This window comes from Podarcis liolepis (genome assembly GCF_965112155.1).
Source record: "Podarcis liolepis genome assembly, chromosome: 3".
In the NCBI taxonomy this organism is placed as follows: Eukaryota; Metazoa; Chordata; class Lepidosauria; order Squamata; family Lacertidae; genus Podarcis; species Podarcis liolepis.
In genome coordinates this window covers 88,164,474-88,188,135 of record NC_139557.1, presented here as the reverse complement: position 1 = coordinate 88,188,135, position 23,662 = coordinate 88,164,474, and the positions used below count along the sequence as shown (strand labels likewise).

At 41.4% G+C, this 23,662-nt stretch overlaps 1 protein-coding gene and 1 long non-coding RNA gene across 3 annotated transcripts in view; one reads left to right on the top strand and one right to left on the bottom strand.

Annotated features, from left to right (window-relative positions):
• Nucleotides 1-268: 268 nt before the first annotated feature.
• MOCS1 (molybdenum cofactor synthesis 1) overlaps nucleotides 269-23,662 on the top strand; it is a 32,727-nt gene continuing 9,333 nt past the window's right edge. The window contains exons 1-9 of one of the 2 annotated variants that reach the window (XM_083497198.1): nucleotides 269-572; nucleotides 11,871-12,003; nucleotides 13,346-13,513; nucleotides 14,751-14,915; nucleotides 18,815-18,876; nucleotides 19,161-19,272; nucleotides 19,558-19,673; nucleotides 21,944-22,054; nucleotides 22,936-23,056. In XM_083497198.1, the coding sequence (XP_083353324.1) occupies nucleotides 402-572; nucleotides 11,871-12,003; nucleotides 13,346-13,513; nucleotides 14,751-14,915; nucleotides 18,815-18,876; nucleotides 19,161-19,272; nucleotides 19,558-19,673; nucleotides 21,944-22,054; nucleotides 22,936-23,056 (1,159 nt within the window). In that variant the 5' untranslated portion in view covers nucleotides 269-401. The remainder of the gene's footprint in view (nucleotides 573-11,870; nucleotides 12,004-13,345; nucleotides 13,514-14,750; nucleotides 14,916-18,814; nucleotides 18,877-19,160; nucleotides 19,273-19,557; nucleotides 19,674-21,943; nucleotides 22,055-22,935; nucleotides 23,057-23,662) is intronic. The other variant, XM_083497197.1, reaches the window with a different exon arrangement.
• On the bottom strand, nucleotides 284-8,409 carry LOC310704161. The gene is made up of 3 exons (XR_014524613.1): nucleotides 7,784-8,409; nucleotides 1,389-7,420; nucleotides 284-1,224 (listed from the first exon to the last, which is right to left on the bottom strand). It is a non-coding gene; the product is annotated as an uncharacterized lncRNA (long non-coding RNA).

The following is a 23,662-nucleotide window of genomic DNA, read 5'->3' as shown; positions in this document are numbered from 1 at the left end:
AATAAACATACGGAGAGCAGTTAAAAAACCCAGACACAAATCAGGTAAGTTCACGAAGGCCCTTTCTCTCCCTTTCAGAAACCAGCAGTCCGCCTCTGCAGAACACTCTCCCTTATAGCGTCTCTTGCTACTTTTAGACTCTCAGCCGGGCTCACCACTTCCGCGTCAACTGGGGAGAGTTTATGAGGCAGCACGCATCGAACCAACTACAAATCCCAGCATGCCTATCGAGGCGTCCTGGGTCGCTATTGGCTGCAAGCTCCGACGTCCCGTTCCTCCCTGTGCCCGGGCCGGCCGGTCGGTCGGCGCAGCTGTGTGTGTGTGTGTATCTTTCTGAGTTTGGTGCCGGAGCAAGCGGGGAAAACAGCGGCTGCTGCTGCGAGTTCGGCTTGGCAGGAGCCATGGCAGCTGCCTTAGGCGTCGCCAGGGCTCAGCGAGCGCGCCGGTGTCTGCTGCTGCAGCTGCCAGGGGCCTTCCGAGCTCCGCTTGGCCGAGGCTGCCGCTCTGGGGTGCCGGCGCGGCAGCAGCAGCAGCAGCAGCAGGCGCTCGCGGTGCCTTCAGCCTCTGCGGAGGTGAGGAGAGCGGAGGGGGCCGGGGCAGGTGGGTGGATGGAAGGGGCTATGCATAGCTCAGCCCTAGCAGGGTCTCCTTCAGAAATAAGCCCTGCTGCATTCATTGCGGGCCTCTCTGCCTCCCAGGTAAGTGGGAGGTGACTGCGGCGCTAAGCGTGTTTACTCGGGAGTAGGTCGAGGGGAGTTTCTTTGCCCTTCAGTCAGTGTCCCTGTGTGAGGTTTTCCTCACCATGGCGCTTCCAGGCTGCGGGCAAGTGGGAGCCAGGCACGCGCAATTTCAAGTTGCGTAATTTCAAGTCGGTGTTGGAGAGGTCTGTTGGCAGCAAGCCCCACGGATCGGACTTTTTTTTGTTACTGTTGCAATAAATAGAAAGGGAAAGGCAGGGCGGAGCGGAGCGGCGCGATGAATGTTCAACTGAAACAGGTTGTCTTGCAAGCGCCCAGTTCCAGCCGAGCGTGCATGGATGGCGTGGTGGGAAGTGATTTTTTGAATGAAAGGGTGAAGGAGTTGGGTTGTGCTGAGTCTGGAGAGGACAGGGTTAAGATGCAGCATGAGAACACAGAGGCAAGGAAGAAATGTTGTCTTTTGGGGAGGGGGGCACCAAAGGGGTCAGACCCGAAACCACAGGTTCCAAATGCAATAAACCCTTGCCTAGGATCAGTGGCGTAGCGTGGGGGGTGCAGGGGGGGCCAGCCGCACCGGGTGCAACATCTTGGGGGGGGGGGCGCTCACACTCGCAGCTCTCTAAAATCCACGGGTTAGGGGGCGCAAATTACTTGCCTTGGCCCGGGTGCTGACAACCCACGCTACGCCACTGCCTAGGATGAAGTTCCTCATTTTTAATCAGAGGCCAGATGGCATCCTATCAGCAATTCTGTAGCAGAACATTTTTTGCCTTATTGGGGGATTCACTTTGAGGTCCCTTCCAACTGTAATTCCACCAATGTATGCTGGATAAGAAACGTGTGCAGTTAAAAAGCCCCTGGATTATTTCTGTGTATAATTTATGGCACAGTGAAATATTGCGTAACTATTCTGGAACAAGGGTCTTTAAACTTCACACACACACCCTCCCCAGGCCCTCTGGAAATAGATGAAAATTACCCACCAGTCACAAAATGGTGGTGCAGTGGCAGAGTCAATCACAAAACGGTGGCAGAAGGAGATAGGTTGTGACAATCCACTGATAATTAGTGGCATCACTTTCTACTGATATCTAATCCATCTTTGGGAATCGCAAAATTCTCTGCCACAACATTTTCCTTGCAGCAAGGAGTTCCATAGCTCAGCTTTCCTCGAAGTACAGATACTTGCTCTGGAAGTACTGAGAGCCTCCTCTTTGAAGGCAGAGTATGCTCATCCAGAGGCTGTTAAGTAGAAACACTTTCTCTTATATATTTTTCTCTTCCCACCCATACATCTCCAAGTAAATTCTACCCATCTCCTGCAATTTCTTCTCCTATTTCACACTCAATTTCTGTCACCCTCATGCCAGTTTTTTTTTAACCCCATCTCCTTGCTACCTTTACTTGTTTATTGCTAACAATCACAGAATTGTAGAGGTGGAAGGCACCTCAAGGGTCATCTAGTCCAACCATGAATCTCAGCTAAAACATTCAGGACTCTTGGCAATCCAACCTCTGCTTAAAAATATCCAATGAAGGATAGACCACCACCTTCTGAGGGACACCATTCCACTGTTCTACCTGAGAAGTTAAGTTTTGCCATTCAGAATATGTTTGGAGACAGAACAAAATTAACTCCAACAGTATCTGGATTGCATGTACAGTACAGATGAGAAGAAAGAACTTGGGGATTATTAAAAGCAAGTGGTTACATGTTATACTATATTATCTTTTACTTTGTCAGCGCTTAACCAAATGTTCTATAAAAAGTGCAAAGCACACATTTCTAGCTTAGAGTTGTCTAGGTTGAAGTGCAGAAAAGAAAAACAAACTAATGCAGAAAAATGTTTGGTTATTTATATACTCCTAATAGTCAAGGCAAGACAATCTTTTACAGTACATCACCCACAGCATCTTCAATGGAACTTCCACTTACCTGGAAGTGAGCTGCATTAGATTTAGAGTGACTTTTTTCTTCTCTTTTTCAGTACTGAAAATGGTAAGTTTAATTAGCTGTTACAGTAGGTTATCATAACATATAAATGACCTATCTATGAATGAGTTAAACATTAATCAATGTAAACAGAGTGATAATGTAATATCATTGGTCTTATAATAGGATCAAAATGTTCCTGCAATAAAATGTATGTATTGATTATATATGGGACTACTGTATATCATTCAATAAGAAATAGATGCTCTACTTTCCCATGAACCTGGGACTTATTTTTGAGTAGATGTTGTTCTATCAATCATATATAGGCTCTACAAATTAAAAAAATCATAGATTCACTTAATCATAGATTCACTTAATAACAACAACTAAAATAGACAAAGCTATATGTTATTAAAAATTCCAGGGTCTATATTGACTGTCATGCTAAAAGCCATTAGGTAGTCTTTTCAACAATATGCACCATAAAACACTCTCTCTCTCTCTCTCTCTGTGTGTGTGTGTGTGTGTGTGTGTCAGACAGAGAGCGGGGTGGTATGTATGTGTATAATGATTAGCTATTGGAGCCATCCACTTGTGGCATGAAAAAACTTACCACTGAAAGTTACCAAACAGCTATTCAGAAAATCAGGCAGAGAGATAACTCAGCTAAATTTTGTCACTTTGAATATATGCTATGTTTAATTTTTGTTAACTTTAATAATTGTTTAGATAACTTTAATTCATACAGAGCAAATTTTTTGTTTGTTTTTGACAACTTTTAATCCTTCCAAGAAATGCCACTACAGCAATCATTCCTATGCTCTGTGTGTATAAACACAAGTATGAAGCTTCTGAGATATCTCCTGGCAGCAGGTTGGAGAAGCACTAAATTTATCTCCCTCAGAAAGCTGAGTAGGTTGTTCTCGGAAACTGACTTTCTCTAGTAACTTATTATTTATACAGAAAGCTTATGGTTTCATTTCACATATCCAGAAGGAATGGGACATGTGTTGATAGTTCTAACCAATCTACAGTAGTTTTAAATATGTAGGAAAATAAAGGAGATAATTTAATTCTTATTCCCAGACTTCTTCCACATGTTGGCATTATGAGAAAACTTTTTACATGAAGGAGCAGAGCTATGCTGCGAGGATCAGAATTTGTTTTAAGTTGTCACCACTATCTGTGTGGGTCAAAGTAAAACAAAATACAGCAATGTAAACTATTGTAGGGTGGAAAATATGCCCTTCCCCACCCACCCAACTTAGGGTGGGAGGCAGGATTTGCCTCCAGTCAGCAGGATCACATTTGGTTCTGCACATTTAAGTGCCAGGTTTGGCTCCCTAACCTCAGGAATGTTTTTAAGGTTAGGGAGCCAAACCCACCCCTTGCTCTGGGTGGTTCCACCTCTACAGCAGATTATACAGAGACCCACTGCCCTCCTCACCGACTTTTATAGGGAACCCTTCTAGGACTCCACATGTGCACTTCTCAGTGGTAAGCACATCTTTTGTTTGGATGAGAGATGAGTGGGTTCTTGCCCTTTCAATAATGCTTGCTTCCAAACAAGATCTCACCTCTCCTCTGAATTAGGAGAGGGGCAGGATCAATGGTGACCAAAAATGTTGGCCTTGGTAAGAAACTAAAAAGTAATAGTTGGACCATCAGACTGTGTGTTATGCCAGTAGTAATGGCGGGCATTTTGCTATTTCTGCAGAAACTACTGTATTGTTTCAGCTCGACGTCAGACCTGTTTTTCACGATCAACTTGTAAATCACATTGAAAGTAGTTTAAAAGCAAAGAGCCTCAGGCTAAGAAAGAGATGACATAACGTTACAGTGGCAGAATGTCTGTACATCACAAAGTAATGTGTCTGTTGTATCCCTTCCATTCATGTGATAGGTTGCAGTCTTTACTGCTCAAGAGTCCAAGGTGACATTAACATTCAAGACTGTAAATAAGGTATTTGAGGGAGCACTTTTCCCCATAAGTCACTATGCCTTCAAGTTTGAAACTGAATTTTGTGGGTGTTACATCTGCGCTGGTGTTTTTGCTAGCCATATTGAGCCCAAGCCACAGTCTGCAAATCTGCTTCTTACTATAATTAACAAAAATGTTAGTGCAGGTGTATTGCCAGCCGTAGTTAGCTCTAAAACAGAAATGGAGGCATAATGGGAGGAACACACAAACTCATGAGATGCATCCAGTTCCTTAACCATGGCAGAGTTGCATCTGTACCAAACCATAGTTTATGGATGAGGTGAACTGGAGACTTTCCACTTAACACTCTTTAGTGGTTTAGTGTGCTAACTCTCAGAATTGTACGGAACTTGGAATGTAATGTTTTGTTACTTTTGTATACATAATACAACTTACCATGAAATGGTGTGTGTGCACATGCACACACTGGGGCCTAGTGTTAAACAACATCTGTTCTCTGTGTCTTGGCACCTTGATAATACCGGAGTTTTTAGCATAGGTAGAAGTTCAGTTCAATCCTTGAATTGTTAATGAGACGCGTGTCTCTCTAAATATCCTTAAAGAGTTTCAGGGCATTAAAAATATCAAAATCACAAATGGGACCTGTCCAGGGTACCATTTGTGCTTTTATGTCTGCCTCCAGGATACAGACACATTCTTCCTTCCTCTTACTCACAATGTTATCTATCTGGGGGGGGGGGTTCCCCCAACTGAAAACATTTAGTGTCTTCAGGATGCCAGAGAGGGAGAGGAAGGGAGAGAGAATCACATTATTTTTGGAAAACATGGTTATGAAAAGAAAGGTTGCAATGATGCAGGTGTGTCAAAAGAGAGAGACAAGTACATATTCACACATATATAAAGCAAGAGTATATTTAAACTTCCCTATTTCTTATTACTGTCAATGTAAGTAAAGTATTAAGAGTTGTGAAATCCTAATGGCCTGGAAACCTCAAAAGAGTTCCACATGGTATTGTGGAATTCATGTCCCTTACATAACAGCTGCCTTTACTGATCCTAATAATTTGCTTTGGCTCTGTTTCACACACGCTACAGCAACAAACCAGGATTTGTTACCAAGTGTTTTCCAACATCTCTTTGTCATATTCACACTTTAGCTTTGTGGGTGCAAACTTTTTTTAAAAACCAGAGAACTTAGCTCTGTATCTAAGAATATGTGATGTTACTTTTTTAATGGTTCGGTAGTCTTTAAAGTTTGGTAATCTGTAAATGTTGAGATTTCTTTAAATGAGCCAATTGATTAGCGAGGCAGTGTTGCCTTATTGATCAAAAAGCTTCTGTGTTCGGAGTTGCAGAGTAGCTGGCTTGTAACTGCTTAAAACTGAATTCTAGCTCCTCACGGCCTCTGCTGAAGAATAGAGTTAGCACTTCTTCATAGCTGTAAAAATGGAAAGTGTTGAGACTATTCAGAAATGGCACAAAATTATTGAATTCATCCTGTCACATGAGACATCTTAACCCCCCCTCCTCCTGAAACTGGGAATTATAAGTCAACCAGGCTTGTGATAGGTTATGGATTTCTGGCACATAGATATCACTTTCCTGACAACAAAATATCTTAATCAGCAAACATCTTTATTTCTGTTACAGGTTAATTTATTATCTGTCACACTTCCTCGCCTTTTGTGCCCTTTATCTTATGTGGCTGCAAGCTTTTATTTCAGCTCTTGAACAAACCACAGTTCCCCATTACATCTGAACTTGAAGAACTGTGGTTTTCTTAAATGGTGGTTTCAGTTCAGTGTAGTACTGTATTTGAATCTGGGGTATGATCCCAGCTTGTTGTAAGAAACGGATACTAAACCAGTTTCCTTAGTTCTGACGTATCAGCAAAACCTTGTTTCTTCCTTGAGGCCAGAGTTGGGGGGGGGGGGAAGCATGTAAATCCAAAGCTCAAGCAGCAAACCAAACTTCTCATTCGACCCATGTTCTTTTAACATCAAAGTCTACCATCCCACAGTATAAATCCATTACACTTGTTATGATTTGAACAGCATGGTCTATTGATTTAATTACCCCCTTTGAGGTTCTGCCTACGTGTCTTTTTTGTTGTTGCACTTTTTGATGGAATGATAAATAAATAATCGTTATATTATTTTGAGGGTGGAGTCAAGAGTGACAGCTGCACATTCGTGCATTTCAGGGAGTTGGACTAGATGATCCTCAGAATCCCTTCCACCTCTACAATTCAGTGATTCTGTTATTCAGTTTAGGGCTGTCGGCGCTCAAGTTAACAAGATTTACTAGAATCTGGCAAGCTGACAGCTGTCACACAGTCAAGTGAAGAACCACCAGAGCTTAAAGCTGAAATAGTATATCCATGTGAACCTTCAGAGTCTACAGATAAGCTGCTTTAGAGTGACTGGTTCACTTTTTTTAAATTCTCTTGCCTGAGGTTGTTTGAAGGTAGGCAGTATTTCAAGGTAGATTTTCAGGTTTCTTGTATGCGGGCTTAAGCTTTTGTGGGCATGACCCTCAGCTTTCAGGCGAACAAAATATGACAGACAATGGGAGAGAGCAACAGGGAATAGCATATTCCTTTATTTAGTATTACTCAGTAACAGAATCACTGAGATAGTAAATCCTTAAAGCAAGGTTTTCCATCCGGCATGGGTGTTAAGAGAAATAAAATAATCTGATAAACATACAGAATGTACCTGTCTGCTGAGCTATTCTGCTGGGAGGATTGTGGAAGCAGACTGTTAATTTTATTGCACTTGTATACTTTGTCTAGCGAAATCAAAGTATAATAACTTGTCACATCTACACTATTCATTTAAAGTACTGTAATTCTGATTTAAAGGGACGCGGGTGGTGCTGTGGGTTAAACCACAGAGCCTAGGGCTTGCCGATCAGAAGGTCAGTGGTTTGAATCCCCACAACAGGGTGAGCTCCCATTGCTCGGTCCCATCTCCTGCCAACCTAGCAGTTTGAAAGCACGTCAAGTGCAAGTAGATAAATAGGTACCGCTCCGGCGGGAAGGTAAACAGCGTTACCGTGCACTGCTCTGGCTCGCCAGAAGTGGCTTAGTCATGCTGGCCACATGACCCCGAAGCTGTACGCCGGCTCCCTCAGCCAATAAAGCGAGATGAGCGCCGCAACCCCAGAGTCAGCTACTACTGAACCTAATGGTCCCTTTACCTTTACCCTTAATTCTGATTTAACTGAATTCATAGAGAATTCTGGGAATTGTAGTTTAAGGGTGCTGACCTCACAGAGCTACAGTTCCCAACGCCCATAACAATCTGCTGGGATTCTTCATTATTGTTGAAGCGGTATAATCATGCTTTAAAGGTAGAGTGTGGATGTGACCATATTATATAGCATCCATTAGGCATTCTGTCACTGTCACTGCCTCTGAGACAGTCATGACACCACAGAAAGGCAAGAGGGTGTTGTAGGGGAATTGCCAGGAGAAAGAGCTTTGCAGATGAATGTGATTCAGTCTTGCCCCTCTTATTTCAGAATCTCTGGGGTAAATGTCACATACCAGGGTGTCTTCCCTTGTGTTGTAATGAATCTGTACCCCCCCCCCAAAAAAATCTTGGGTGGAGAGGAAACTCCCACCCCATGCAGATGGCCGGATGATAAAGAGGACCCCCTGTGTGGTAGGTGAAGGGGGTTCCACCTTCACTGGGGTTTGTGTGGATACACAGCCCCTTCCTTTTGGGGTACTGGTGATCTAGATGACTTTCTTTTCTGTGCCTGAACAAACTGAGTTGAATTGAATTAACAGACCTCTACAGTGGACTTCCCTTTCCTCCCGTTGTCATTCCCCCCTCCAAAAAAAATCTGCTCTGGAGGGGTCTGCAGGAGCATGGTGTTGTAGCAGAAATTCATTTTGTTGTGAGCAAAGGTATGCTTATCTGACATTGGATCCCACACTGTAAAAAAGGTAAACCCTGAACAGTTAAGTCCAGTCAAAGGCGGCTCTGGGGTTGCAGCGCTCCTCTCACTTTCAGGCTAAGGGAGCAGGCGTTTGTCCACAGACGACTTTCCGGGTCATGTGGCCAGCATGACTAAACGGCTTCTGGCGCAAAGGCAGCAATCCATCCTCATTTGCTTCTTGGCTGTCAAAAAACCTAGCAACTATTTATTTTTATTATTATTTACTGCATTTCCAAATCACTTCCCATGAGGCATGTTGAAACACTTTACAATCTACTAAAACACATAAGACAGTTTTATATATATAAAAAAACTGTTTAAAACAATGGCATATTCATAAAAGCTACTGAAACCCCAAATCAGATAACAACTGGCATAAAGGTTCTGGAAGTCTGTTGAAAGAGGAATGTCTAGATGATTGGGATGAAACAGGAGTACTGTTTAACATTTAGAAGAGGGATGCCATGAAATTGAATAAAACGTAGATATACAGACTTGCTCTTTGTTTATTTAAACTGAAACTGGAGAAGCAGCCCTCTGTTCTGAAGCCTGTCCTGTGTGGTTTGCCATTTTCCTTGTGCTACATCCAATTTCCATCTAAAAAGCAACGGCATGAGAAACATCGTTAATAAATGATTCAAGAGGTCACTGTGGCCATTCATTCAGACCTTTGACATTGTGTTCTCCATATTGTGTAATCTGTAACACGATGTATCCCATGGGAACACACACACACACGAACACTCACACTCTTGCCATCACTTAATCGCTCCAAATGTTTTGGCCAAGGTTAGTAGCCATTGTAGAATTGGCAGTTTGAGGACAATAATTCAAGATTTCGGAAAGAAAAGTGTTTGATGGATAGGAACGTAATACCTGTCACTGAAAATCAGGCATAACTGTAGATATTCTAAAGAAAAGCAATACTGATTCGCTGAATGACAGCTGAGAAATAAGAAGGTTTTTTTCTCGCCACTGAGGTGTGTTAGTGGAGGGAGAGGTATGGAAAAGTAGTGTGCCATCTTTCCTGAATAGGTTTCAGTTCAAAGCAAGAAATTATTTGCAGAGCATGTGGCAATAACAGAGGGTTTTTAATTATAGGATGCTATTAAATGCCAGTCCAGTATACTGCATTAATGGGAGACAAATTGAGCTTGTAATTACCTCCTTCGCAAATTTCAATTGGTAACATGATAACACTTATTTCACTTGGGATAAAGGTTTTAGAACTCAGAGGAACTTTTCAAAGGGACAATGTCGAGAAAACACAGCATTTTGCAGTTCAAGGGCTAACATGTTTTCTGGTACTAGCCTATTTAAAAAATGCTTCTATAATTTCAAATTGAAGAGGATAATGCTCAGCAGTTCCTAAATGAGATGGAGTTTGAATATTTAACATTTCCTAGGGTACAGTTCACAGGTTATGTGTTGATGTGGTCTCATTGTACAAGATTCAGCTAGTGAAACCTGTGTAAGGACTTCCACTTGCGCAATGGACTTCTCCATTCCCACCATGCCCCTTAAAATTGGCTTGGAGTTGTCAGGAGAACCCCCAAAATAGTGTTCGGAGGGAAGGGGGCATCGTTGTGTCTGGGAAGTTGAGAAGCTTATTCTGACAGAACAATTGCCAAGGAGCTGTGCTGAATTCTTTTGGGAGGAACATTTAGCACTAATGTGTGGGGTCTGGGGATTCCATGAGATGAACTGTTAGTAGAGGAAGATCATTTCAGCTTGTATGTTTAGCTGAGACTTGGTGGAATGACTCCCATTATTTGGAATATAGCAATTGAAAGGAAAAATATATATATATGGGGGCATGAGGCAATTGCTACATCGACGGTAAGGTTAAGGAAACACGGAAAGTATAATGACTGGACAGTTGGAAGCTGGTTGAGTAGTATATGAACAGAGAGCTTGGGCTGCAAGTAATAAATGTAGATTACATATTAATATAATTTAATAATAATGACATAAACATTTTTATTCATTTATCTCTTTTTCACTTCTGTAGCATTGGAGGTTTTAAAACATATGCGTTTATAGAAGATTTTTAAAAAATAAATTCAGACACAGATGTCTTTGGAAATTCAAACAAACACACTTGGACTAACCCAAATAGTTGTGTATGTACCTAGGATTTTAAGTCTGTTGCTAGGTTTCCAAAACGTTTGCCTCATTTAAAACAGCCTCTCTTTTCAGTCTGCTGTTCTCTGGAAGATGTTTGTCTTTAATAGCCTGTGCTAGTAAAAAAGCTAAAGCTGATTGCCCAATAGTTGAGTGGGAGATTATATAACGATTAAATTTGGGTTGTTTTTAATTGCTTTGCTAAGCATGTTGTAGTAAACCTAACAGCTGCCACTAAATCAAAATGGCCACATTAATGAATTAATTCCTTGCTGTCCCCTCTTGCTTCTCATGGTGTCAGAGCTGAAATGTTTCCTTTCTGAATACAGATACCCTTTGAACAGAGGATAACTGTTCCTTGCTATGAAGAGCATAGAGGGTTTTATATTCCCGGTTTCTTCTGCCTTTATCTAGATAAGCGAAAATATTTTAAGTATTTATAAATCCAGCAATGTTATGATCTTGTCTAACATGGGAGTGATGGATGGTGGTGACTGGTACCCAGCATAGCATGTGGGACCTAATTTAATGAAGTGTTCAGTGTTCTTGTTAAGTGTTCCAGCTAGTCATAGAATCATAGAGTTGGAAGGAACCCCGAGGGTCATCTAGTCAAATCACCTGCAATGCAGGAATCTCAACTAAAGCATCAGTGACAGGTGGCCATCCAACCCTTCCCTTTGTTTTCTGTCAGACCTTCTCCCCAAAATCAAGAAATTCAGCATTCTGGAGCTACTGAGCATACCAAGTTCTTCTTAGGATGTCTAAGGACTTTTCCCCTTAACTGTGTCAGTAAGGCTTACTTATGGGTATGTGTGCGTAATATTTATTACAGCCTAAGACACACTCACATTCTTTCATTGTCCCTTAGTTGGTTTTGGGGACTGTTTGCACCTTGAATTCAGTTTGCTTTTTCAAGTACAGGCATGTTCAATATATTGTTGGCTGAGCACAGTCATTTTGAAAAGATTGAGGGCATATATTGTTCCTTTCAAAGCAAGAACAATCTCCCCTGGCTGCACAGTTTGCTATATTATCAACTGCATCTTATTTAGATCTTTTATCTTTGGTGTGTACAATCACATCGACAGCCTGACTCTTAAAATGCAGCTACCTTAAGCAGTCTGGACAGAAAAGTACCTGACTTCACTCTCTCACCCTTAAGAGTCAGAATTGTCAATTTGTTTCTATATTAAATGTGGAAGTAATTTTGTTTGTAACTCAGGAAATTACAAGTGCAAGAAGAAAAGGATTCCTAGCTGAACACGCTGCCCCATTCTCTGCATTCTTGACGGATGGCTTTGGTCGCCAGCATAACTACTTAAGGATCTCCTTGACTGAGAAATGCAACCTCAGGTGTAAGTCCCTTAAGTTTGAATAGGATAGGAGTGGGCCAATATTGTTTGACTCCAGCTCCCATCAACCCCAGCCAGCACGGCTTCTGCTCAGGCATGATGGGAGTTGTATTCCAGCAAGTTCTGGAGAGCTGCAGGTTCCCCTTCCCTGGAATAGGATCATGTTCCTGAAGCCTAAAGATGTGTTTTCATGAGGTAGTTTTACCGGGCATGTCTTCAGCATAGTTGGACTCTTCTTACATACATTACTTATAGCAGCAGGGTTGCCACCCCAGAACCGCTTTAGTGTTGTTGACTATTATTTTGCATAAACAAACCCCTGTGTTGCAAAACATGACTCAGCAAAATCGAAAGCAACATGATGGCCAGAAACAATTACAGTATAGAAAACTTTATGGAATAATGCAAAACATCAAAACTATCAAACTAAAGTCTCTATAAAGTCTCTCTATAATCTCATGTGATTATGTAGTCACTGTTCAACAGTGACTACACAATCGCATGAGCACTGTTCCAGAGTATTTTTCATTCTCATGGTTATTATATCAATTCGAAAAAAGATTGGTTAATGAAGAAATTACACATCTTTCTACTTACGAGTTTTTGTTGAACTAATTGGCTGCTGAAGAACGGAACGAAACAGTAGTTGCTATCCAGAAACACTGTTCAGCAGAGTTCAGAGTTGGACATCAGAATTGGACATTTGCCGATTATACAAAGCTTTACAAGCTTGATCTCCGCCGGGTAAAGTCTGGCACCGTGACTTATTCAAGGACTTTCAGAGACTTTAGTTTGATAGTTTTGATGTTTTGCATTTTTTCCATAAAGTTTTCTATACAGTGGTACCTCGGGTTAAGTAATTAATTCGTTCCGAAGATCCATACTTAACCTGAAACTGTTCTTAACCTGAAGCACCACTTTAGCTAATGGGGCCTCCTGCTGCTGCCGCACTGCTGGAGCACGATTTCTGTTGTCATCCTGAAGCAAAGTTCTTAACCTGGAGCACTATTTCTGGGTTAGCAGAGTCTGTAACCTGAAGCATATGTAACCTGAAGCAAATGTAACCCGAGGTACTACTGTACTGTAATTGTTTCTGGCCATCATGTTGCTTTCAATTTTGCTGACTATTATTTTGCGGCAGTTCATACATGTAAGTGGCAACCACAATGGGCAGCTTGGGTCATGGAATAGGGATCTCCTGTGAAGCATTGCTTCACGAAACACTTTTCTTTCTTTCAGTTCTATTTTATTCTTCCTGTTTATTTAGCAATAGTTACCTTTGTCTGTTTTTTGTGTTGGTTTTTTTTTTTTTTTTTGCTTTTTGTTTATTTGCTACATGTTTCAGGTCAGTACTGTATGCCAGAGGAGGGAGTTCAGCTCACTCCAAAATCTGAACTGCTGAGCACCCAGGAGATAATCACCCTTGCTAGGCTCTTTGTGATGGAAGGTGTGGACAAGATCCGATTGACCGGAGGAGAGCCTCTCATTCGGCCTGATGTGATTGACATCATAGGTAGGCTCCTCGTATAGTTTTGTTATGCGATGTTCATGGGATCCTCTCGTTTACAAAGCATGGTTTAGAACAGTGTGGAAGATGCTAACCGCAGTGCTTTGAAAAATAAGGCAGATCTGTAGGAGCTTTGCGGTATACAAAAGGATGGAATTAAAGCTGTTCTGTCAGCTTTGTCCTGTTCTTTTGTATCTCAGTCGATTTCTTTTTCTCATCTTCAGACATTTCTGAAAGTTAGCAATGTGTGACTATTATTAAATACCCGAGTATGCAAGAATAGGTCTCCTGCTTCCTAAGAAAACAGCATCTTTCAAAATCTTTTGCACACACTCCATTTTACCCCTTGCTAGTTTTACTTCACATGTTATATTAATCCTTAATATATACAACTTCTGCATAGAAGTGTGTACAATGGCAGTGTCAAGTGCAAGCCACTTTCTTCAGTGCAGTGGTTGTCCCACCAATGTAATTACAGGCACTGAAACCCTACATCACAGTTTGTGTGTTACTTAATGTGTGCTTTTCCTCCACAGTTAAAATGTCCTTGGCTGATGGAGCTAAGGTGGTTGAGCTTTGCATGCAGAAGCCCCCAGGTTAAGTCCTTCCAGTATCTCCAGTTTAAAGGACCAGAGAGCAGACTGCCTTTGACCCTAGAGCAGTGGTGGCCATACTTGGCCCTCCAGCTGTTTTTGGACTACAACTCCCATCATCCCTAGCTAACAGGACCCAGTAGTCAGGGATGATGGGAATTGTAGTCCCAAAACACCTGGAGGGCCAGGTTTGGCCCTAGAGGGCTGCAGCTGGTCAGGGTGGGCAGTATGGGAGTAATAATCCGATGTGGAATACAGTTTCCTATGTGTCATCCAAGATCATGGGTGATAAGCAGGATGTAGGTGGTAAATTGTTGTTGTCTTTCCAAGAAGACTAGGGTACAAAAATTGACTTCCAAATATTTATTTAAGAGTGCAGTGTGTGATAAGAATCAATGTCTGAAAGTCTTATTGTATTTATTTTTTGCAAGTGCTACATTTGCAAGACACACAGAGTGGGGTGGGGTATAAATATAAAAGTAAATACAACAATAATAATATATGTGTGGTGCAAGCATTTGACAGTTGTTTTCACACACACACACACACACACACACGGGTTCCTTGTTTTGTCTTATACCCGTTGACCTGTTGTTACTTATTTTTACTTATTTTTGTTAATATTCATTTTCTTTACTATGTTTTCCCAGCTCAGATGCGCAAACTAGAAGGGTTGCAAACCATTGCTGTCACGACCAATGGTATTAACTTGGCCAGATTGTTGCCCCGGTTAAAGGAGGCCGGCCTGAATGCTATTAACATCAGTTTGGACACCTTGGTCCCAGCAAAATTTGAATTCATTGTCCGTCGAAAAGGTATAACTGGAAGCTTGCTGTGATTTCCACCATAATGTTTTTTAGCATTTCCATTGTTATATCCTGCATAGTGTTTGTCTGATTACAGGATGGTGTCAAATGGGGAATGAAGGCTGACCATCTCTGCCATCTCTTTCACAGTCAGAACTCCCTTTTTATTGCAGCCCACTGTATAGAGATGAATATTCAGGAATTAATCGTCAGATTGCTTGCTGTTTGTGTGACTCATACTTTACTTATTTAGCAGAGACAGCATGCTAGAACTGAGAAGGCTTGTAATTTACATTAGACAGGGCAAATTGAAATAAAAGGAAAAAGGAAAGAGCTTTATAAAAGAATAGTAAAAAGTAGTTAATTGGCATTGCTTAATGTTGAACACTGGTGGTTTCAGAAAGACTCTGCTGATTTTTATTTTAAGAAAAGTGGGGTTATGGCAGGTAGCTTGATAAATAGTTGTCTAAAGTCTGACAAATAGTTCCATCTAAAAGAAGGAATGGCAAAGAAGACCCCAAGGAACTCACAGTAAAGCGAAGTCCCACAAAGAGCAGAGAACAAGGAGAACCATAAATGACTTTGCATATTCAGTGCCATCAATGTTTTTCGTGCTACAGATCCCATCAGCCCTTTTAGTCCAAAACATTGTGAGGGCGTTAGGTTGGAGAAGGCTGCCTTAAATGCCAATAGCAGGAAACATGGAATTGATGTGGAAAGTCAAGAGAACACATAGAGACCTAAGGCAAGGTGTGTTGTTGTCTTAGTAAGAGGTGAAAAAAGGATGGATTGTAAACAAAAGCATTCTAGACTGAGATAAGGATGTTCAGTTCAGTTGCTTCATCTGTAGTTCATAACAGTAACAGTATAGCAGCTGAAACCAAAACCAGTATTAAAATCAAGTCCCATTAGTATGGGGTATCAGTTAATGACATGTCAAATATACAATTTACAATCAACTACAAATGCATTAAATATGTTTCTTGGCATCTTGAAGCAGCCTTAGCTGTAATTCAGGTGCTTTTGCTGAAATTGACCAGTGTTCATGCTTGTAGGAATAAAGCACCAAGGAACATATTCTGCACATTTTCATAATGGGTCCACAGAACATGGAGTGTGGAATGCCTTCCATTGCTTCCTCAATGCAGATGCAGTATCTTAAATTAAAAGGCTCATTATAATACTGCTAATGGGGGGAAAGCCACTTGTTGAAATGTCAACAGCTGTTCTCTGCTCAAACCTAAATCAATCAATTGGATGTTCAAGGCCATCGTTGATAAAATAATAAAATGCCATCGTTGAATATCAGGGTGTTTTATTATTAGCCGATAAAACTAAATTATTCTGGACAAAAATACTTTAGCTGGTTATAAACCCCAACTTGGTGACGGCTGTTCTAGAATCTAACACACACGTGGCCCAAAAATACCCTTGCCAAGAAATCATACAGTTGGCTTATTTTCTAGGGCTACTTCACAGAAGTGAGAAACCCTCTGTCCCCCATATTATAATGGTAGGGCCTCAGCACTGAATGAAAATGAATACATTCCCCCGCCTGCCCCCAAAGGTGCCAAGAATGTGCTCCTTTTTGTGAGGCTTAAATGGTCCTGCAAAATTGGGATAGAAGCCTAGAAGTAATGTTCGCATACTTTCCTGTGGGGTGATTACAGCAGATTTTTCAGATATAAGTTTGGACGGTTTAACTTGGGGGGGGGGGGAGAGAAACAAATGGCAATTTGAGCCATTTGGCAGTAGTGGCAGGAAACAGGAATAATATTGCTTCAACAGAGCCTGTCACATGCACAACAACTCTGAAGCCAGACTTTGAATGGCAAGCTTGTTCCAGTTTTCAGCCTGTTCTTTAGAGATGAAATGCGGTTCCATAGCCACTAGATGGTGCCCCGATATCGTTTTTAATCAAACGTACACTTTTAAAAAAATCCAATAAAAAGTGTCTTTAATAGGTTCAAGATGTTAGTACATTTCATTTTCATTTCTAAATATGGATTGTGCTATTTTTGGGAATCTCTGCAGAGATGTGAGAGACTGACCTTTACCTACATATGATAACGTATCAAATTATAGAAATCGTATTGCACAGTTGCGTAGGTCTGCTAAAACCAACATGGAAATCTGCAAATCCAGTGCAGTACATCCTATTTGGTGTAATGGCCAGGGCAGTTGTGACTTAACCAATGCTTTGGACAGAGATTCATAGTTTGGTCATGTAACCCGATTCGGTCAGCAACGATGCCCTCTGTGAACATGCAAGGCATTAAGATGGTGGGGGCTGCTGAGCTCAGAGACAAACCTCTTCCAAGCATTTTGTGAATGAACAAGATGTAGTGATGGCCACAAACTCTGAAAGAGGCTTTAAACACATTCAGTTGAAACAGAAAAGTCTCTTTATGGCTGATAGCCAGAATGGCTATATGCTGCTTCCAGGATCAGAAGCGGTTTGCCTCTACATACCAATCCCTGGGGGGACAGCAGCAGGAGAGGGCTACTTCCCTATGCCATGCTTGTGGGCTTCCCAAAAGGCATCAGGATTTGATTCCTGTGAGGAACAAGATGCTTGGCTTGATGGGTCTCTGGTCTGATCAGATGGACTGCTCTTAGGTCCTTCGTCTCAATTTCAGTGGAATGCCTGGGAAGGAAGATTCAAGCTTGACAGAGCTTATTCTCTGCAGAGGAATGATCTGTCCAGATGTCAGGCTATCTCTTTGCAGATCATCCCTGACATGCCCATTAGGAAAACAAGTGAGCTGGTATGAATTGCCTAGATGTTAGTTTGTGATTGCCTTAACGCTTGATCGCTTGTGTTCCAATTACTTGGTTCTGAATTGTCTTATGACTTTCCTAAAGTCATACAAATGGCCCCTTTCTTTCCTAGGCTTTTTCTAAGCCTTTCCGTAAGGGTCTTGTTCCTGAGAGTAGCTCCTCAGTGTTTATCACCATATGTTATACTCTCAGGCGCCATGTTATTTTTACGGTCTTATTTTATCAAAATAAACCTTGCATTTGATGTCGTAGGTTTTCTTAGTCACAGGAAGCAGAAGCAGCAAACCAGTTTTGGCATCAGGCAACTGATGTGATATTCCAATTTGTTTATTTGAACCTTATACCTCAGTCTTTGCCAACCTGGTGCCCTCCAGATGTTTTTGGACTACAAATCCTATCAGATATGCTTATGGGAGTTGTAGTCCAAAATATCTGGAGGGTACCAGGTTGGCAAAGGCTAGTATACCTCAGTAATCTCTCAGCCCCACTGCCCAGCCCAGGGAGATATGTTTTGTGGTCTCTGTGTGGGCTTAGCTTCTATTTTCAAATAGCAGCCCATGTATTTATCCCAGCTTTCCTCCCAAAGGAGCTCAGGGGAGGAAAGATCCATGCCATGTGACAACTGCTTTTAAAACTGGGGAAAGTTTCAAAAGCAGTTTGGGAAATGTCCGGGTGAGTAGAGGCATCTGTTCAAGAAACATAAATAACTTGTGTGGTCAGTGTCCAGACTTGCCAGAAGTGATTACCTGAGCAGAGCAGCCTTTCCCTATGAGATGGAAAGTAACTGATTCTGCTGTTTGATAACAATCACAATCTGCCACAAAAATACAAATTGTGAACTGTTGGGAAGTTTTATGTTGCACTTGACATCAAAGTCATATAGTTTCCCAATATTGGGTTTTTAATGTCAGAAGACAGACGTTATGTGTTTGACTCTAACTGATTTTTTTATTGAATTCAGTTTATATTTTAAGAAAGAACCCCATATATATGTGTGTGTGAGTGCATATCTTATGTGTATAGTGTATGTATAAATATATGAATGTGTGCATTTCATGTGTGTTTATATTTAGAAAAAAATATTTTTATCTGTCCTGTGTCAGAGCTGAATTTTGTTTATATTTTAGGTTTCCATAAGGTAATGGAAGGGATCCAAAAAGCCCTTGAACTTGGGTATGATCCTGTTAAGGTGAGAATTATTATCTTCTTGATACATGTTTTTGGCTGGTACCACTGTTGCTGAATAAAAAATGGGAAACACAACTGAGTGTAGAGATTCTATCCAGATAATTGAGTTCTGAAATAAATTCTTAATACCCAACTTTAGGGTTTTCTTTAAAGAAACAAGTAATGGAAAAAGGGTTCTTTTGCAGTGATAATCCTTCTGAGCTTTTATCTTGATCACCACTTATTCTGTGATGTGCATGATGTTGACATATTCAGTTTAGTTAGCTGGCTTTTCCTTCCTCCTAGGTGAACTGTGTAGTTATGAGAGGTCTTAATGAAGATGAGCTGGTAGATTTTGTGGCTCTGACCGAGAAGCAGCCCCTGGATGTGCGCTTCATAGAATACATGCCCTTTGATGGTGAGCATTTAAGCACCCCTGGCTGTACTTTGGCTGAGAAAATGGATGATGCTGAATTGAGCAATTCCCACTTTTCCCAAAGTTGGTGATGGGATGTTAACCGAGGATGGGTCTACAGCTTCTGTGGCCTTGAGAGCTTTCTTGTTTGGAAAGGAGATAAATGAAATTCTGGGGAATGCTTTATTTTGTATCTTTCTGTGTGATCCTAGACAGAAAATAAGCCTTCTGTTGCACTCTCACTGCCGCGCATGTTGCACAGCAATATTGGTTCTCCTCTCATTCTAGGCAACAAGTGGAACTTCAGGAAAATGGTGAGCTATAAGGAGATGCTCGATACGATCAAACAGAGATGGCCAGAGCTGGAAAAAGTGCCTTGTGAAGAAGCCTCTAGCACTGCTAAGGTGATTAATGCAGTAGGATCAAAGGGAGCCCAGCAGTTTTGCAAAGTTCAGGGCTTGCTTATAAGCCTGCTATGTCAACACCAATGCAATTAGCTCTTGAAGGGAAAATTGAAATGGCTGCAATGGTCCTGGTAGATGCCTGCCCACATACTTTCAACAGTTGTGACAGTCATGATTAAAGGATTATGATATAGGAGAGAGTCTGCTGGCTAAAATGAAACTGACTGTGGGAGGATAGAGAATGACTTAACTCTTTCCTTTGGATATGTAAATATAATGTTTTTCCTGTAAAGTTATAAAAGGTTTAGGAATAGATGCAGCTGCATACATGTGAGTCTACCATGTTCATATGGTGTACCTATAGCAAGAGCCTATTCTTGCCACATGTAACTCATATTTTGAAACTGTCTGGGAAAGCCTTGTGTGAAGCCGTCCTCAAGATTGCTTCATGTGTGACAAACGTCTTCCAGGGCAATGACTTCAATGAAGGAAATTACTTGTGATTTGTTTTTAGATCATCCTGTGATAATTGCATATGCTCATATTCTGTTTATGTCTTTATATTTTTTAATGTATTTGGGGTTTGTTACTAGCTTCCATTTTTCCAAATACTTAAAACCAGGTAGCAATGCTTTCCTCCCTTCCACTTCTAGGATGGCCATTGTGGCTAACTCCTCTCCTGTCACATAAAATGGAAATCTAGCCACTATATTTCCAGCTGTCTGAAATTTAAAGAGGCCGTCTGAAAAAAACCAAAACATTGGTGCACATATAGCATAGGCTTGCTGGCAAGTGAACAGGAGAGAGTCCAGTTTAGTTGGAGGCCTGGCTCTATTGCTTACTAAATCTCACATTTAAATTATGTGATTTGGAATGTTTAATTGGCTTTTCATTTGAAATGTATAATTGGATTTATTATTTGAGTTATGATTTGGTATGATTTGATTTGTTGTTAATTGGAATATTATTAATGAAAAATTAATAAGAAATTATTTACAAAGAAAAAGAAAAACCAGGTAGCAGTGAAGAAAAGTGAAATGTTTTTTAAGACGTGGAAATCAAGCATGGAGAAAATAGAAATCCTATCAGAATTATTAATAGCAATAGTGCTTCATAGGCTGCAATTCGTAAAGTATGAACCTCAAGGATTTCCAGGAAGGGATTTCACACAGGAATCTTTGTAGGTTTGCTGGGAAATCAACATTTTGTTGTTGATGTCCATTACACATTGCGAGTTTTATGCATGTATTTTGTTGTCTTTATGGAATAGATTATGGAAACTGATTTTTCAGAATTTATACACTTGACCAAGCTCAGTTGTTATACATGATCTACAGATGGTTACTTTCCACACCAAACTTTGTCCCTTTGAACAAGTTTTAAAGTAAACATCATCTCGTCACATTTTGCTGAAATGCCGCCAACGATCTGTTGTGGAATCTTCCGTTTGCATACATATTGGAGCAAAACCTGCACAACCAGATTTTGCAGGAAAATTTTGGTATGAAGATAAGAAGCTCCATAATTCTGGCAGCTACTCTTAATCAGATGTGGCCATACATAGTGAAAGAGTGATACAGCCATGAAGAGTGAACTGTTCATTTTTCAGCATTGGTTTTACACATATGTACTGAACATTTTTTCAGTTCGCAGTTAGATTTCCTTCTGGCAACTTATCTTGGATTTAGCCTGTGCAGTATCTTCACCTCTTCAGTGGTGGAGGAAGGGGAGTGCGGGGGCTGCAGGCTACCCCGGGTGTCATCACTGGGGAGGGTGTGTGAGAAATTGACAAAAATATGAGGGGTTTTTTTAAAAAAATGGGCTCATGAAACCTTTTAGTTCAGTCAACAAACATAATGAAACGCAGCTGGCACTGGGCGCCACACCACGGGGGCTGGCACTTACTGCGGGGTCTGCAGTGTGCCCAAGCCACGCGTCTCTCCTGGGAGTGACATGGTGGCTTGCCGTCTGCAGGCTCCACGCTGCCTAAAATGGCAGCGTGGGACTTGCGTATGCCCTACACCTCTTCCTCATCTGCCCTACAGCTGAGGGGGAGGCGGAAGAGAGGCTCCATGCACTGCGCCCCACCCCCAAATGCAGGACTCGCACCTGGCACCCAAGTGGCTAGCTATGCCGCTGTGTCTCTTACTCCAGTTTTCATTAACTGGAATAGAACGATGCTGAAGCCAGTTAAGTAAGATATTAACGAAGATGTGCTTCACCTTTTCTCTCTGTTTTCTCTTTCTCAATCCATGCCTGGGTCACAACAGGCATATAAGGTGCCGCATTTTCAGGGACAAGTCAGCTTCATCACCTCAATGTCTGAACACTTCTGTGGATCCTGTAATCGACTGAGGATCACAGCTGATGGAAACTTGAAGGTAGGAGCATGATGTTATTCGCCGGTTTCTTCTGGGCCGTTAGAATGCTTACATGATTATATAACCTTCATCAAGTGCGCACAAAATTGTCATTGCATTGCATCCAAAATGGGCCAGAAGTCATTGGATGATGGCTGCCTAGTTAGACTCAAGTGGTAAATCAAATAACAGTCCCTGTTGGATCCTACTGTAGATTTTTGTTTTGCTGTTGGAAAGAACAACTGTGTCTTTTTCCTTGGCTCTCAGTGTTGCAGAAACTGCCTTGTTTTCATAATGCAGCATATTTGAGCTGTTAAACTAATTGGTGAGAAGTCTCTGAAGATAAACACATTGTGTAGCTTTTTTTATGTTAAATCCTCTTAAATTGGCAGCAGGAACGCTACTCTCGGTAATGTGACTGGGAGGGTGTGGGTTTTCTTCTTTGCCAGTATCCACTTTCATTGCAGAACTCTGCCTGATCTGTCAAATCAGACATATGTTGCACAGGCTGAATTGGGGGCCAGGGTGGGGGTGGGGGTGGGGCTAGGAGGAAGAACGCTTCCTGCCACGTTATGTTTCTATGTTGTGTTTTTAAAATTAGCTTTCAATTAAATATTGGCACTTCCCACCCAGCAGTGACACCCTTGCTTCTTGATCTCCGCCCTCCAAAATTTTCTGCAGTTGAGAAAGTGATGGCTATTGCCTTCAAATGTCCCTTTGACTACCAATCCCCACACGGGTTTTAGTGTTGGAATGGACAGCTGATTCACTTTTGGGCAGAGTATAATTAAAGACGGATCTGGAGATAAAAACCTTCTGAGGATGTTTTCATGCCATCAGAGTTGATGCATCCAGGCAAGCAGGGTTATATGATTCTCTCTCCTCTCCTCCTTTTTTTACAGGTGTGCCTTTTTGGAAATGCAGAAGTGTCCTTGCGAGATCACTTGCGATCTAATGCCTCAGAAGAAGAATTGGTTCAAATCATTGGGGCAGCTGTTGGCAGGAAAAAGAAACAACATGCAGGTATTTTGTTTTACGATTCCAAGTTGTATAGGCTGCATTGTGCACTTCATTTAAGAGCGATTGCATTGCCATAGTGCCTAATAAAATACATGATCATAGGACTTTATCTATCTCTCCATCTATTTCTGTCTGTCCTGCAGTCCTGCTATTTTTTTTTAGCATGAGAGGATCCTGTTTTATGCTGAAAGTGTTAAGTGCAACTTAAGCGGCTGCTGGTCACATTATTTACCTGGTCACATATTTTCTGCCTAATTTTTAGTCCCACATAGCAACACAAATACAGCTGGTTACGTTGTGACAGTGTGAAAGTTTCAGTTGTTGCAAATTTGTATTCATGAATTTTCCTGTGTTTTAGTAGTTGCTCGATTTGCCTAGTAGGTGGCAAATAAAAGCTGCTGTTGACCCAGGGATCTGGAAGCCTGGAGTGGTAGACAGGCAGAGTCAAAAGAAACAATATGTGGCCTCTATTTAGCCAGGAATAGGGGGTCCATTTTCCGTTCTTAGCTAAGGTTTTTACACCTTCATGCCTTTTATTGTCTTCTTGTCAATGAAATGACACCAGAGCCCTAGGAATCATCCAGAATTCTGCCGCCAGAAGACCCAAAC